General features: G+C 26.1%; 1 protein-coding gene across 37 annotated transcripts in view; it reads left to right on the top strand.

The window, feature by feature from the left end:
- LOC111676159 (glutamate-gated chloride channel) overlaps window positions 1-17,373 on the top strand; it is a 74,831-nt gene that overhangs the window by 48,271 nt on the left and 9,187 nt on the right. For 21 of the 37 annotated variants that reach the window (XM_046950093.1, XM_046950090.1, XM_046950067.1 and 18 more), the window contains 5 exons: window positions 163-233; window positions 10,545-10,614; window positions 13,100-13,336; window positions 13,414-13,548; window positions 17,213-17,365. In XM_046950093.1, coding sequence (XP_046806049.1) covers window positions 163-233; window positions 10,545-10,614; window positions 13,100-13,336; window positions 13,414-13,548; window positions 17,213-17,365 — 666 coding nt within the window. The remainder of the gene's footprint in view (window positions 1-162; window positions 234-10,544; window positions 10,615-13,099; window positions 13,337-13,413; window positions 13,549-17,212; window positions 17,366-17,373) is intronic. The other 16 variants (XM_046950094.1, XM_046950092.1, XM_046950085.1 and 13 more) reach the window with 1 other exon arrangement.

The raw sequence follows: 17,373 nt of genomic DNA, 5'->3' as shown, positions 1-17,373 counted from the left end.
TATTATTTTTAATAATTTTATTAACAAAATACTAATATTGTAATTCTTCTCTAAAATCGAATTTGTAACTTGGAATGGATCTTTAACACAGCTTCTCTACTAACTTATTAACGATATTGTATAAAAACAAAATTTTATTTCTAAATCCCCCGATTTTTATAGAAAATTTACCCACGTATGTCTATGTCAACATGTTCCTACGGTCTATTTCAAAAATCGACGATTACAAAATGGTGAGTGAGTTTCGCAAAATTTAACAAAAACTCTTTTTCTTACATAATAAACTTTTAACCGGTAAACTAACTGAAAAAATAACTTGTTATAAAGGCGTTCACAGCGTTTCAAAAATCCAAAGCTTTTACCGCATTCCGTGAAACTCTGCCTGTATTGCAAAACAATACAATCCTGCTTTTTTCTCTCTAAACAAATGTTGTTTATAAAATTCATGTATATTTTTACTAACAAATTGAACAAAACGTTGCGACTTCAAAAAAAGTGTCTATTTCAACAAAATAATGCAAACCAACGAAATGTCACTTTACTAAAACATTAAGTCAAAACCAGTGTAAATTACGCTAAAGTGTGCTTATATTTATTCTTTTCTATAACTTTTTTGTTTAAAGTGTAAATTTATATTGGAAACAATGGTTATCATGGTGAATGTACTAAGTCTATCGAACCGTACTTTAAGTATGATTTTATTCTGGAAAAATACATATAGATTATTTCATTAAATTGCTTTAATAAAATACGAAGCTTATGTCATAATCTGTGATTACTATTAATATTCCCCTACATCGTATATTAGTAGTTACAAAGAAACATTTCACAAAATCGTACTATTTGCTGTTTATTGTTTTTAAATTTGATTCGAAAAAACAGCCTTTGATGAAAAATTAAACAGGTTATTATGGAATTTGTATATCTTATCAGAAGATAAAAAACGATAATATTGATTAGCGGGGCTGAATGATACAGTTTTGTATTGGATGGGATGCCTTGGAGTTAGTGGATCAGTAAAGCCGAAATTTAAAAAGGATCTTCTAAAAATGATAGACGCTTTCAGTCTATATTGAGGGGAATTTTCTTCGATGTATGGGTTTTTGGGCATGTAGGCATTTAAGTAAGATTCGGACTCAACGCTTTAGTCAAACCAAAAAGTTTATTTATTTGTACATTGTAATACAATTACAAATTATATTCTAATCTAATTTACTAAGCAGTGTGACCATACGCCTGTTGTAGGGTAGCAGACCAAAGACTTTGGTGGGAATGGAACCCACAAACTCCAGACTGATTGACTAGCACATTACCATCTAGCCTACAGGGCACCCGAGACAGAAAGTTTTATTTTAACCTATAGTGCACCAAATGCTCACCTCTTTATGATTCACTTCGTCCTAACAGTTCCGAACTATGTACCTATTAAGCCTACCACTTTCGGGTACCCCTAGCGGCAATTAGCTTTTTTGCTTAATTTTGATTTTTAATTGACCACTTGTTAGATTACTTGTCGACTGTAAAGAGACCACTATTTCCGTTCTGTGCTTGTAAAGGAGGCACTAAAGTGATGACTGCCTTCACTTTCTTCATATGATTAGACGTTAGTGAAAATTATTGTCTTTTTGACCCTATGTCGAACTGCTATTGGGCATTTAAATAAAAAATAACATATATTTTAGTGTGGACCATCCTAATGTATTTTTTATGTATATAAAACTGAAGAAGAAATCGTGTAGGTGGATTCAAAATGCAAAATTATATTAGTCAAGGTCGCGGACATTCAAATTTGAAACAGTGACAAGCACATACTTCTATGACAATACATACAACAGTTTGACTGATATTTATTGTTTTCCAAAATATTCAAACAATTTGTCACCTGGTTGTCAACGAAAATCTTTTGGGCATGCTGCTGCTATATATACGATGTAGGGTGATTAAAAAATCTTTTTTTGACGTCGTTTATATTTTTTCTTTAATCCAACCAAAAATTGAGTTTTTTATGTTTCACTCTATCTCTCTCTGTTTCCTCCTTTTCTTTCGTCTATGTCTGTATCTATATTTCTATAAACGTTTTATTATTAAAAAACAAAATAAATATAAATATTGTTAAATTCATTGTGGATTATTTTTAAATATTTATTTAACTTACATATAAACTATAAATATGTTCTTTTATTTAAATAAAATTATTTATAAATATAAATACTTATAAATAAAAATGGAAATATTTTATTTATTTTAATTAAACATGGAATTGTTCTTATGAAATTGTATGTATGTTTATGTATTTATAAGTATGTATGTGATAATGTAATAATACGATGATGATGAAGAAATTCATATTTGTATAAAAAAAAAACAATTAAACAAAAACTAAATAAATATATTAAATACACAATGATACACAACTTAATGCCATTATCGTATTTTTACTAACATATGTACATAAAAAATATTCAATACAAAAAATAATTAACAATCAATTAAATATGTATTTTAAAATATATTATTTATTGTAAAATGACAAAAACAAAATAATTAACAAAATTTAACCTATAAATATATAGATGTGCGTATTTAACTTTGAAATTTATATATAAACGTTTAGTTTTGAACTACTACCACTTTTCAGTTTGTCAAAATTTTGTTTTTTTTTTTCTTTAATGATTATGATGATGATTCGAAAATAAATTTGAAACTAATTTTAAAAACACAAACATTAAAAAATAAATAAAATTCAATTGTACTTAAGAACGTCTAAATAAATGTCTATATGGATTAAAATTATTTTTTTATTTCCTTTTTAAAATGGTTTTTTTAGTTTGGTTTTTATTAATTTTAATGTACATTTTTTTTTAAATATTTAGGTTTGTAAATTTAATTCATTTCAAATTTCTTTTTTTATTTATTTGTAATTTATTTAATTCCTAATTGGTTTTTTATTTACACTACAAAATTGGCAAAATTAGATTTATTGATTTTATTTTAAATATTTGTATTTGAAAATAAAATTGAAACAGTAAATGATGGGTGAATAAGTACTTTTAAAATATTAGTTTAAGTTACCAATAGGTTAGTATTAAGTTAATATTTTAGCATAATATTAAAGTGGCTCCTATAAGGTCTTTGTCATGAGTCGTCTTAAACCAAATAATCGATATACTTTTTACAATAGAAATAATCCTTAGGGCCGTTTTCATTGTTCACACTTCACATATGGGTAAACCACGACTAAAAAAATAAACTTCTGCATTTTTCAATATAATTCAATGATCTTTTGAAGCACCAAAGGCGAAGACTGTTGAAAATTTTTGTAATTGTTCTATTTTTACACCTTGCCGCCCTACAAACGGATCCGTAGTGATTTTTTTAGCTCATAATTTTGTTAATTATAATACTATTGTTAATTATAATATTATCCCTTCTATGCCGATTTTCATAACGCTTGGACCTCATTTGACCAAAGAAATACACCAAGGGTATTAAAGGTCCTGTGTATGCTACTTCATGGAAAATAATTGTTAAAAACAACAAAAACATTCCTAAGCATTTTTCAATCAGTTCTACAATTCACAATCAAGTTGTATATTGTATCTACTAAAGTGTAGTAATAGTGATTGAACAGTGAACAGATTTTTGTAGCAAGTCGTAAGTTTATGTTTACAATGAAAAAAAAAACAATAAAAACAAACAATGCCAAAAATTAAAAAACTCAAATAATATTAAACTTATTAAACGAGCAAAATAAACCAAATTATTTTCTTTTCATTTAAAATTGAAAAGAAAATAAACTTGTATAATATTATATAGCAGTGATTCCACCTCAGTTCCTTTTATAAATCTTAGATTATTTTCACAAAAGTAGATTCTTCAATTACCCACTACGACGGACCACATTTAAAAAGCTAAATGCAGATATGATATCACATCAATGCATTATGTTTGGTAATCGGGTTATTTTAATATTTTTTGTGATATAATGTAAAAGACCGGAACTATAAGTATGTTCAGAGGCAATACATACCATTAAAGCCATTCATAAAATAAATCAAAAAATATTAACGGAGTTTGGCATAAGCTGTCGCAATAGGCCATTCGGGTCAATCATATGAATAAATTTGTGTTTCATAAATAACTCTATTCCACAAATTTTGGATCATTAAATCATTTTCGACTGAGACCAATGGGAAATAAAAATATATAATAAGTAGAGCATACTGCCAAAAGAGGAATTAGCTGTTGTACTTGTATCAGATTTCCTTATGAGATAACTACAAAGGAATTGTTATGAAATTCGACATAAATAACTCTCAGATTAACTACATATCTGTAATAGAACTATTATTTTAAACTATTGTATTAAAACTCAAATTTATTTTAATATTTATAGTTTATTTGTCTACCACACTTTTCTAAATAAGAAGTATACACGCCTGGTAAAAAATTGACACCAAAGTGTTTATAATATCTCAACCACGTCCGTTATCAAAGTTCGACGAAAGAATTCTAAATTTTATACACATCCATTTTCTAAATCTTAACATGGAAGCTCACTATTGACAACGGATGTTGTTGAAAAATTATTAACACTTTAGTGTCAATTTGGTACCAGGGGTGTATATATATTTTTCCGTCTTTGTAGTATTATCTTTAAAGATATTCTTGTAAAATGTTTGAAAAAGCATGATTAAACCGAGACTGGAGCCACTTTAACATGTTCGATCTTTGATTTGAGTATATAGATTTAAATATTTATCAATATGTGTTTATATTATTTATATATACTATAGTTGTTATATGAAATTTATTTCCAATAATTTATGTATCAATTCAAAATTATTAAGAATAAGCTATAAATTACAAGTACTCGATACTTGATCCAACGCGCACTTTTCAACTAAATATGTTATAAATATAATATAAATATCGAAAATTTTGGATTAATGTATCAAAAGAACTTTGGCGTGCCTACACAATTTTGTAAAAATCACAGCTTTAAGCGTAGTTTACACGTTATAATTTAATTGTACAGTTTGAAACTCTCTCTCTCTTTATTTCTCTTTACACATACTTGCGTATAAAAATTTAATAGTTAATTTAATTATTTATTTACCATTATTTAAGTATACTTTCTTATTTCCTTTCAGATTTATTTATTATATTAATGTATAGCAGTTAAGTCAAACATGTATAAATATAATATACATATATTTAAAAAAAATTGCAATAACGTATAAATTATTATTAAAACTTGAAAACTAAACTCAAGATATCCTAATGATATTGAGTTTAGTTCGAATAATATTCAGATATTTTTTATATGGAAGTTAGCAGTCATTAAAAAGTTAAAGGGCATTCAGACGATCACACTTTACCTACGACAAGTCTAATGAAAAAGTAAAATGAAATTCCATCCGTATATCAAAAAAGAGAATAAAAGTCATATGATTTATATATTTTGTGTTTACACGATTGGTATAAAACAATAAAAAAGTCAGATGGAAACAGCTGCTTCACTTTTTTTATATGTGTTTACATAAAAATACATCCCTGATCTAATGCGACCTGCTTGTTTTTTGAATCATTTCAAAAAATTAAGAGAGCCATACGACTGTCAAATTTTCCATCTGTATTCTCTCTCATTCATTACATATTGCGTTTAGACAATCCCATCCGTGCTCTTCTACACAAAATTTTGACAGATCATATTACTTGTGTGCGATCGAATTTTGCAAATTCAAATAGCGATTTCAGATTAGTTCACGAATGTGTTTAAATTCGATCAATTGAAAATCTTAAGTATCACCGTAATCATTATTTAATGGACATATCTGGACAAGTAAATTTGCTATTATATAGAAAGAATCTTCCTAACGCTTAGGGTTACTCTTAGTCAGCTGGACTTGTGGTACAGTGATGTAAATTGTCGGTGTAATGATAAACCGAAAGATAATCAAAAAGCTAGTCTATAAGAGTCAATTCACGGTAAAGACCATTTTTGATAAGATTTGTTTTTTAATACATAGTCCACTATTTAAATTACTTGAAGAATGTAAAGCTGTCGTTTACAAAGGGCACATAATATTGATAACAGTTTTCACTCTCGTTTACAAAGAGTACATTTGACACGAAATACTAATTAGGCTGTTTTTTTTCGGATGCATTGATTTCTTGTCGAACTTCAGCGTTACATCATAGATTTTAACATAAAGTATTTGCCTCTTTGTGATAAATGTTTGATTGAATTCATTAGGTAGCACCACAGTCGGTTAAGTTATAGTTTGTTTAACGATTGTTTAATGTTTATTAAGAAGAATTTGATTATCAGGTGGCTTCGTCATTTTATTTGTTTGTTTAAAATTAATTTTTAATTTAATAGTTATGAAAATGAAAACTTTTAAAAAGAATTTCATTAAGTTGTATTGTTCATAGGTATAATTAAGTATGTTTTTTACAAAAAATATTTAAGTATTTTATTCACTATTAATTTTATAACAAAAAATTCTTAAAAATTTAAGCATCACTACGCAAATCATCCATCCACAAATCAAATCAATCAAAAATAAAATATAAATATTGTTTATTATTTGTTATGTTTTCTTTGTTTAAATAATAATACAAATATATAATAAATTTTTATTAAAAATTAAAAATTTATCAGAAAAAAATGCTTACCACACAGACAACCACAATATACACTGCAAAAAAAATTAAACTGTAAAAATAAAAACCATGAAAAAAATCAAAAACACAGTCCAACAAACAGTTTATGCACTTGAAGAAAATTTTGTATAAAAAACAAAAACAGATCCTTGTTCTTCCAATGTAGAACTATATCCTTGACACTGTAAAATTGTACTCGTATTATATAAAACCAAATAATAAGCTTAAATTGTAAGTAAGTTCTTGTTTAAATTAAAATTAAAAAAATAATAAATAAAATAATATTCAGATTATAACAACAGTTTAGGAGCACCTGAATCATCCAATTTTAAGTTTTATTTCGTAATTTTAGTTAAAATTTTATGTTTTCTTTTCATTAACTTTAAGTTAAGATTTTATTTAAAGATTTTTTTTGCAATTTGTGTGTAAATAAATAGAAAAAAAACTAAAATGAAATAAAAACATGCCACTCAAATTGAACGAAAAAAAAAACAAAATATAAAATGAAATTATATTTTGAATATAAAAATGTCATGTCAAATAAATACTAATATATCAATAAAAATTTGTTTTTATTAATTGACAATGTGAAGCCCTTCACATATATTTCCCAAGAAAATAATTGTTTTTATTCTAAAAGTCGTCAACTGTAATCATTTTTGTTGTCTAGTTTTATTGAACAGAAACCGAGAAAAAAAATGACAGGTATTGTTTTTTCTACAAATAGAATTTCATTTAATTTATATTAATTTAAACTCGTTTACTATATATTTTAAACTGTTTATTTTTTAAGCTTAATAATTTAGTTTTAATTCAGTTTTAAATATGTTTTGTATTCTTTAAGGTTAGATTTAATTATTATTCGGTTATATTAATTTTATTTATGTTTTATTTTTATAATTTAATTACAGCATGAAAATTTGCTTGTTGTAACAAATGTTTAATGCATGATAATACATTTTTAAATAAAAAAGTATAAATACAATTTATTAATTAATAACTTTTATAGGTTAGTTTATAAATCTGCTATAAAGATAACATAAAGAATGATATAACAATTACATAAACCCAAAAGCATTTAGCGTTTTGGGTTTATGTGAGATTCTAAGTCTTTAAAATTATTTCTTTTGCTACAGAAATCTAAAATTCTTAATAAATTGTGCACTATGGCTTATTCGACTGACTATTCCTTCAACTAGTCTGTGGACTAGAAGATTGACTATTGCATAGTTAAGTATTCTATGGTCTAGTCTAATGTATTGACTATTCTATTGACAAATTTACGTTTATGGACAATTCTACGTTAGTAGGTTATGGACTACTCTTACTTACTCTTATTACCATTGGGTAGTATGTGAATGAGTCTATTAATTTCTCAATGGTTCATCGAGCAGTCGCTTGACTAGCTTTCTAATTTCGCCATTGACAAGTTTATGTTATTATACTTTTCGACTGCCAATTCGATTGACAAGTCCTTGAATTATTGCACAATATATAGACTACTAGTGATGCTCAGGTCCTTAAAAAATCCAAATTCTACACGTAAAATCCTATATATTCCTCAAATTTTATAAAAATCGGCTTAGCGGATTAGGTGTTATTGGCTAGAAACTAAAACTTCGACGCCATCTGTCGTACATATTTGGAACTTTACAGAAACACTTCTCACGATACCTGAAACATATATGGGGAATTTAATCTCAAGTGACAAAACTCATTAAATGAATGGTAATTTTTTTGCTTAAATGATCCCTTTTTGGCTTAAAAGAAGGCTTGTACTATTTTTTCAGGGCTTTATAATCTCATAATGGGATGCGATTAGGATATTTATAAAAATAAATAATTTTTTTGATAGATATCCCAATCCATTGTGGGCTTTTAAGGAAATTAAATGGGCCCATTTCGAAAAAAATATATTTTTTTGAAAGAATGAAGAAATAGTTATCTGAACTCCTTTAGACAATTTTTGCTAAGACCAATAGGTGAAAAGTTACACTCATTTGAATAAAACCTTGTTTGACCAAAATGTCAAACTTTGACCCCCTCTGAAGAAATAGTTATCTGAACTGCTTTAGACTATTTTTGCTACGACCACTAGGTGAAAAGTTACACTCATTTAAATAAAACTCAGTTTGACCAAAATGTCAATCTTGATAGAACTGAAAATAGCCTATTATGCCATAATACTAACCTTGATGCAAATTTTACCAAAATCGGAAGACATCGCTTTTAAAAGTTGGGTCACTTGACACTAAATAAAATAAGATATGTTAATTTAATTATACGGATAGGGAAGTTACTCGTACTACATTTCATGTTAGTAAATAACAGTTATTGTTTCCTTGATATTAGAGTTCTTTTGTATGGGAGATGCAAATTCCAATATTGGTAAACTGGAATTGTTTGGCTAAAATATTCAGATATTTTATAAATTTTATAGGTTTCCAGATATAAAAATTTCATATATTAAACTGGAATTATATTTTTTAGTAATTTAAATAAAACAGGCAATTACTTAAGAACTTGTGTATTACTAAGAATTAAGTTTTTCTCTTTCTATACAAACATATTATTTAATTTATATTTTTCAAACCTGTTTTAAGTTTTATATTATTTTCTTAGTATTTTCCATTAAAATTGTTTAGTTTAAACTTTATACTAAAAAAATAATAATACAAGTTTTATTTTTAATGCTGTTCAATTTATTTTTTTTTTTTTTGTTATATTTTCTATTCACTAAATATTTAGTTATTTAATGCTTTTTACTGTAAATTATGAGTTTTTACTTTTATCCTATAAGTATGCTATGAATTATGGAATAGAAAAAAAAACGGAAAAATAATAAACAAAAAACTCTAGAGAAACTTGTAAACTTATGCTTTTGCATGATAAGATTTGTACATATGTACATAATTGTATGTTTTGTATATACATATATACTACTATGTACAAATGTATGTTTTTTAATATGTCTTTATGTATGTATATGTTAAATATTATATGTGAGTTTATATGCTTTTTCTATGCTCGTTTATTTATAATATTATTAATAGCCATGGAATGTTAATTTCCTTTTCCATTGCTTGTATTTTATTTCTTTTTCATTTAACTACTTTACTAATTATTAGAAAAACAGCTATTTATTAAAATTGAAATGAATGAAACACCAATTGCTTCTTTATGCCTTTTAAATGCTTATTTTTTTAAATAATTCAAATATTTATTTAATTAAAGTTGTTGCTATGCGCTTATTTTGGAATGCTTTACCAACCAATCAAATAAAAATCTATAAAACATTTTCTTAAAAAAAAAACCAAATAAATGCGACATTATTTCAAAGCCAAACTAATTTTAACCAAAAAATATATATAAATCAGACCAAAAAAACCCCTCCATGCTAAAAAAAATATATATTACTAACAAATCAATAATCTCTATAGACCACAAAATCTCTTAGCCTCATTTATCTAAAACAATAACAACAAAAACCTTCCCATTTTTATATGGAATTTGAGAAAAACTTAAATCGGTTACAAAATCGCAACATCAGTTTCAAAACTCAAAATTCAAATTTCCAATAACAAACTCCATTTACGAAAAAAAAGAAAACGAAAAATCACTTACTTAAAAATTTGCTCTAAATCCCCTTTTCCAAAACTGCAAAATAAAAAACGCTAAAATGATTCGATCTAATTTATCACCATAAAATCCCATTAACTACTAGAAAAATAAAACCATTCTATTTATCATAAACGAAATACATATTTAATATATTATTTACAATTTTCTTTAAACAATTGTACTAATCGTTTTATTTTTCTTTAAATTTAAACAATCATCGTTGTTATGTAATAAAACAAAAACAACAACAATAGGAATACAGTGTTCAGCTGACATTCCGTGAACAGTGGACGGATGAACGTTTGAAATTTGATGACATACAAGGTAAGTGGAACAGTTTGACAACAGATATTCTTAAATATGATACTTTTTGTTCTTTATTATAAAAATGGTTGCGTACACAGAAAAAAGTAAAATTCAAAATCAAACAAAAAATTCATAAAGCTAAGTATTTTTATTACTACAATAGGACCTATCACGAAATTCGTAAAATCAAGTACTAAAATTCAAAAATATTTAATTGAAAAAATTTCTGGATTTTTAATTTTTTCTGTGAAGTATCAATTCATTTTAGTACATAATAAAACTTTACTTATTTTTTTATTATTTTTTTTTTATACCCACCATCAAAAGGGATGGGGGGTATATTGATTTTGTCATTCCGTTTGTAACAAACCGAAATATTGGTCATAGACCCACAAAAGTATATATATTTTGGGTCCTCATTATTGAAAATGGGCAATATCGGTCCATGTCTTCGGATAGCCACTATACAAGTGGCCTCTCGAAAAGCAGCTTAAACAGTCATAACTTGTTTAAAATTACGATAGCGATGAAATTCGATAAAAGTAAGTTTCTTATGATCCAAAATCACTATGTAAAAATTTTATAAGGATCGGTCCATAATTGACCCTATATAACCCATATATAAGGTCAATCATAAGGTCCCCTTCAGAAAATGACTTTAACGCTCATTACTGGCTTACAAATACTAGTATATAGATAAAATTCGACATAAGCAAGTTTCATACGAGTCGAAATCTATCTAAAAAATTGTATGAGGATCGATCCATAATTGACCCTACCCCCATATAAGATCTCTTTCAGAAAAAGACTGCAACGCTCATTAATGGCTTAAAAATACTAGTGTAGCAATAAAATTCGACACAAATAAATTTAATACGATTCAAATTCTTCTACCAAATTTTATGAGGATCGACCCATAATTTACCCATAAAATTACTTTAACACTTATAACTGGCCTAAAAATATGAGTATATAAATTAAATTCGACATAAGTAAGTTTCATTCGATTCAAACGAAGTTTGATGGTGGTTATATAAGATTCGGCATAACCGAATATAACACTCTTACTCTATTATTTTTATTTATCACACTGACATATGAGAAAAACTTAAACAAAAACATTTATCGAATCAGTAAAAATATTTACTGAAAATTAAATTTATTTCAATAAAGTGTTTCTTTGAAAATATATTCCTTCTGTGTGAAAATTCGCTACAAACCTAAATAAAAAAATTTATAAAAATCGAAATCGATTGTTAAGAAAAAATTGTTCATATTTTTCTGTGTATCCAAGGGAGGGCATTCAAATCTTTTTTTACATTCGCTCGGGCTCATTAATTACGAAATATATACAATAGAGGGTTTTAGAACCCTCATTTTTAACATCATTTTCACCATCGACTTTATATTTAAAAATTAAAATGTGTACTACATCAAATCCGACTAGTTCGCTATCGTACCTGATGTGTGCTTCTTTTCATGGAAAAATTTTATTGGTAGAAACTAAAACCTTTTGATACATGAAGGTATTATCGTCCAACGTTCAGAAACTCTGCAATTTCTTAGAACTTTGTAATCATCGCTCCTAAGTCATCACATAGTGTCGTTGTGATTTCGGTGAAAATTTGAAGGGATCTAACATAGATAAAGTTATTATAACTGGCCTAGTAAAGGAGGCAATAAAAAGTTTTGCACCATATAAAGCTGAAGGATAATATGGTATAAATCGGTACTTTTACATATGATAATAGGCACGAAATGGGGCCTTAGTCCTATTATGAAACACTGGTTATATTAGGTGATAAGTTTAAATTTAAGATTGTAATTAGACTGTAAGAAATATATAGCCGAATACTTTCTAAGAACTCAACTTTATATGATATGGGTAACAGGACACACGAGAAAAACAGAAAACGAAGAAGCAAATATATTAATACTGGCATTCCTCTATAGTACCAGATATGTATAACAGGAGGAACATGTGAGTATATTAGGAGTTTCATTGTCTAATCTGTTTGTTCGATGATCCATGACATGATCATAGATTTCGGTTGGGCATGATTTTTTAACAGGAAATCTGTTACATGCCTCCTCAGCAAGTTTCGTTTTACACTTATACCGATATTTAATTGTCTTCGGAGATGGCCGTAGTATTTTGAATTTCATGTACCAATGGGCTAAAAAGAGTTTTTCATAAATCTGAACTTCGTATATATGATCATCTGAAATTCACATAATCTGAACTCCGTTTACATAATCTTCTAAACATATACACATATAAATAGTCAATACTTTTTCCCTGACTCCATTGACAAAATTGTTGGTTGTTTTTGAAACCCCATAATTGCAGTGTTTTTTACGATAGGACCTTTAATAGGGTGTTGTTGGTCTTATTACCAATATTCAGGTTGCAATTTCCAAACATTTTTAATATAATCCAACATATTTATATCTTAAGAAACATTTAAACAAAGCTAATTAAATCGATTGATTTGCCTTACAGGTCGTCTCAAATATTTGACATTAACAGAAGCCAATCGAGTTTGGATGCCCGATCTGTTCTTTTCCAATGAGAAAGAGGGTCATTTCCACAATATCATTATGCCAAATGTTTACATACGTATTTTTCCAAACGGTTCAGTTCTGTACAGTATTCGTATATCACTGACATTGGCATGTCCCATGAATTTGAAATTGTATCCATTGGATCGTCAAATTTGTTCACTACGTATGGCCAGTTGTAAGTATTATTCTCAAGCGGTCTCTTCCATATTCTCTCATATTTAATAATATATTCATATATAATTAATCTTTCAGATGGCTGGACTACAAATGATCTTGTCTTCCTGTGGAAAGAAGGTGATCCTGTACAAGTGGTAAAGAATTTACACCTACCTCGCTTTACGCTCGAAAAATTCTTGACTGATTATTGCAACAGTAAAACCAATACGGGTACGTTTATTTTATTCTGTTTCGATACTACTTATTACATAAGTAGAGGAATAAGTATGTATTTTATTTCATGATCTTCTCTTAATTGAGAGTTGATTTGCGTTATTTTCTGATAAAATTTTACTTTAATTTTTTGTCCATATTTTGTTAAGTTTGTTTGAAACATTTTCAATAACAATTATTCATAACTTTGTTCAATGTTAGTTTTATTTTCTTTAACTTTAATCATTACTAATTAAGTATTACCAATGGGGTCTTATAATTAAGGTCATTAGCTTAATTTCATTTTTAGTTCCTTTTCCCTAAATTTCATTAATTGCTTTTTTAAAGTTTATTCATTTTTAACATTATTTAACTGCCTGTTTTTTTATTTTAAAAAATATAATTTTTCCTTAACATTTCTTTTGTTTAAAAAATAGCGAATTATTTGTACATCACCAACTCTTAATTACTCGTAAAAATTTAAAATAAGAAAAAGTTGTTTGTTACAATTCAAAAAAATAATTTATAGCTCATCTACAGTAGAAACTCGATAGTCGAAAATGATTGTGTTAAATTTGTTGCCATGCGAAAAAAATCTCACATAAGTCATATAAATAATTGGAATTTCAATTTGATTTTGGTCGAAATTCTACTGTAAACACTCATTTACATTACAAACACACTCACATGCTACTAAATTAATAGCCATCGTTGCATTTTCTTAGTCAGATGCATTAATTATTTAAATTAAACTTTAGTTCATATTTAGTTTTTTTATTATCTAGAAAATTGCATGATGTTTTTTGCTTAGCAGTAAGTATCATTCGTATGTAGATCTACTTAGAAGGTATTAAATAAAATTTTATAATAAAAACTTTTAATATTCATTATTGTTATGGACTTTTCGAAATAAGCTTACTTTACATATGAACTTCATATTTATTATGCCGCACTTGCGATTATTTGTTATATCAACCTATCATTAGCCTATTGTATATTTTTTTAAATTAGGGTTTTAGAGTTTTATAACTAAATTATAGTTTATTAATTGTTAAGGATACGATATATATATATATATATATATATATATATTAATATATATATTATATATATATATATATATATATATATTATATATTATATATATATATATATATATATATATATATATATATATATATATATATATATATATAATATATATATATATATATATATAAATTTTTTTACGATTATATATGTTTATTATATGTTTATTTCAGCCATAACAGAACTCTTTTTGACAAAAAATTTTACGCAGGTATTTTAAATATCGGACTACATACATGGTTCGATAAGACTTCCCCACTACTGACTCCTGAACTTCACAAGGTTATATTTTAAGATTGACATATGCGAACAAAATTGTGGGGATACATTTTATATTATGTGGTCTGTGATAAACTAATCTGTAAGAGGTATTGATCTAAAAATTGTCTATAAATGTAAAACAGAACAATTTTTCTGATATAATCTTCTAAAAAGGAGTACTTTGTTATCCAAACTTCAAAACTTGTGTACATGTTGGAATTGTCTTTTAATTTGTATTAAAACATTTGTCATGTTTTAGTACTTTAAGCTTGGGTCTCAAATATATAAATATTTTTTTATTTAACAATAGTGTATAGCCTGACAACAAAATACTGTCTACTATAGACTAGACTATAGAAAAGACTAAAGACTAGACGATAGACTAGTACAGACTGGGCTATAGACCAGGCAACGCAAGACTATAGACCAGACTAGAAAAGACTATAGACCAGACTAGGAAACACTATAGACAAGACTATAGACCAGACTATAGACTAGACTATAGACTAGACTATAGACTAGACTATTGACTAGACTATAGACTACATTATAGAATAGACTACTTTATAAACTGGACTATATACTAGACTATAAACTAGATTACATACTAAACTAAAGACCAGACTTAAGTCTATATATATATATATATATAAGTCTAACTTATAATATATTAGTACCGGTCATAAAAGCAACGCGGTTTTTACAGATATTAAAAAGTAATAACATATAAAACTTTCTGTCTACCAAATTTTATCATCAATAATGTCACCATTTCATTGCCCTGCTTGCTTCAATCAGTGCAGAATTTTCAAGAGTTATTGAACATATTACTTCAAAATTATAAAATTAAATTTTAGTAATACAAATACATATACTATCGTAATAAAAATTTCATATATCTCTTAAAATAAACAAAACTAAATAGATTTTAAAAAATATTTTAAAAGACAACCTCATAAAAACCAAAAACTCAAATTAGTTTAAATGCATGATTTTTTATTTTATTTTTAGCAATAATTTATGTTAGTAGTTTATATTTTAAATAGCTTTTATTTAGGTCTAGTTTTAGTGGTTTTCAAAATATATACAATAAACTATTTTTAAATAAATTACATATAAAAAACATATAGTGAATAAAATAAAAATTGCCAATATTTAGGAAAAACATTAACTCAACCAAAAACCCAATACATAATAATGTACAAATGAGTGTAAAATTTCAAATGGTTACAAAAATAACAACAGCAATCACATTAGCAACACAACAACAAAAATTAATTAAAAAAATATATATATATTTAAAAATTAAAACTATTCTAATCACAATGCAAATGTAACAAATTACTCCAAACAACAACAATAATAAGTAAATAGTAATAATAATTACAATGACAAAAACAACAAAAACTGAACCATTAGCATTAGATACTCTAATTACTCTTGTGCTCTTTTTCGTCCACCCTTACGCTCTCTTTCTTTCTCTTTTATTTTTGTGGTTGGAATTATTTGCCAGATGCATTGATGAGATAAAATACAACAATTTAAATGAATAAATTAATGAATGAATGAACGAACGAATAATAATGCAATAAATCAATTTTAATTATTTTTGTTTCATTAAAGCAATTAAATAATACATTTAATCAAATATTTATTTACATCTGTATATAAAAAAATGAAAATATTTATTTTGTAAATAATGAGCCTGCAACAATAAAAAATGCATTAACAAAAATCAAAATATGAGAATATTAAAAAACAAATTAATTGAATTTATAATAAATATTATTATTTGGAAATGCAAAATATCAAAAGAAAAAAATCAAATTGAAATAAAAATAACAATAACAACAACAACTTTGTCTTGAAGAGTATGGAACGCATTGCCAACAAATTAACGGAAATGAAATGTAATAAAGAATTTTTTTGCTGCTGTGTAGTAATTTTTGCCATTTAAATTCATTTCCGTTAAATATTGTTGATGCAAATAAATAAATGCAATATTGTGTTGATTCTACTTGCCTATGAAAAATTTATTTTAATTTCATTTTTTAATTTATTTTATATATTTTATTTTATATTTTATTACATAAACAAATTTTCCACTTTTTTTCTTCTTCTACGTTTTGAGTTTTTAATTACAATAATTTCCGCATTTATAATTTGTATAACACTATCATTTGTTTTGTGTGTATTTTTTATAATTTAGTTGATTTTTATTTGAATGTTTTTTTTTTATTTAAAATTTTAACACCATATGTTGCTGTATACACTCCTGTATTTTTGTGTTTTATTTGTTTTTGTATATGTTTTATACCTTGTATACTCATAGGTGAATACAGTTGCCTCAAAGTCGATCTACTATTCAAGCGAGAATTCTCATATTACTTAATTCAAATTTATATCCCATGCTGTATGCTGGTAATTGTCTCATGGGTGTCATTCTGGCTTGATCAAGGTGCTGTACCAGCTCGTGTATCATTGGGTAAGTGG

This window comes from Lucilia cuprina, chromosome 4 (assembly GCF_022045245.1).
Source record: "Lucilia cuprina isolate Lc7/37 chromosome 4, ASM2204524v1, whole genome shotgun sequence".
NCBI lineage: Eukaryota > Metazoa > Arthropoda > Insecta > Diptera > Calliphoridae > Lucilia > Lucilia cuprina.
This window is presented reverse-complemented; position numbering and strand designations above follow the sequence as displayed.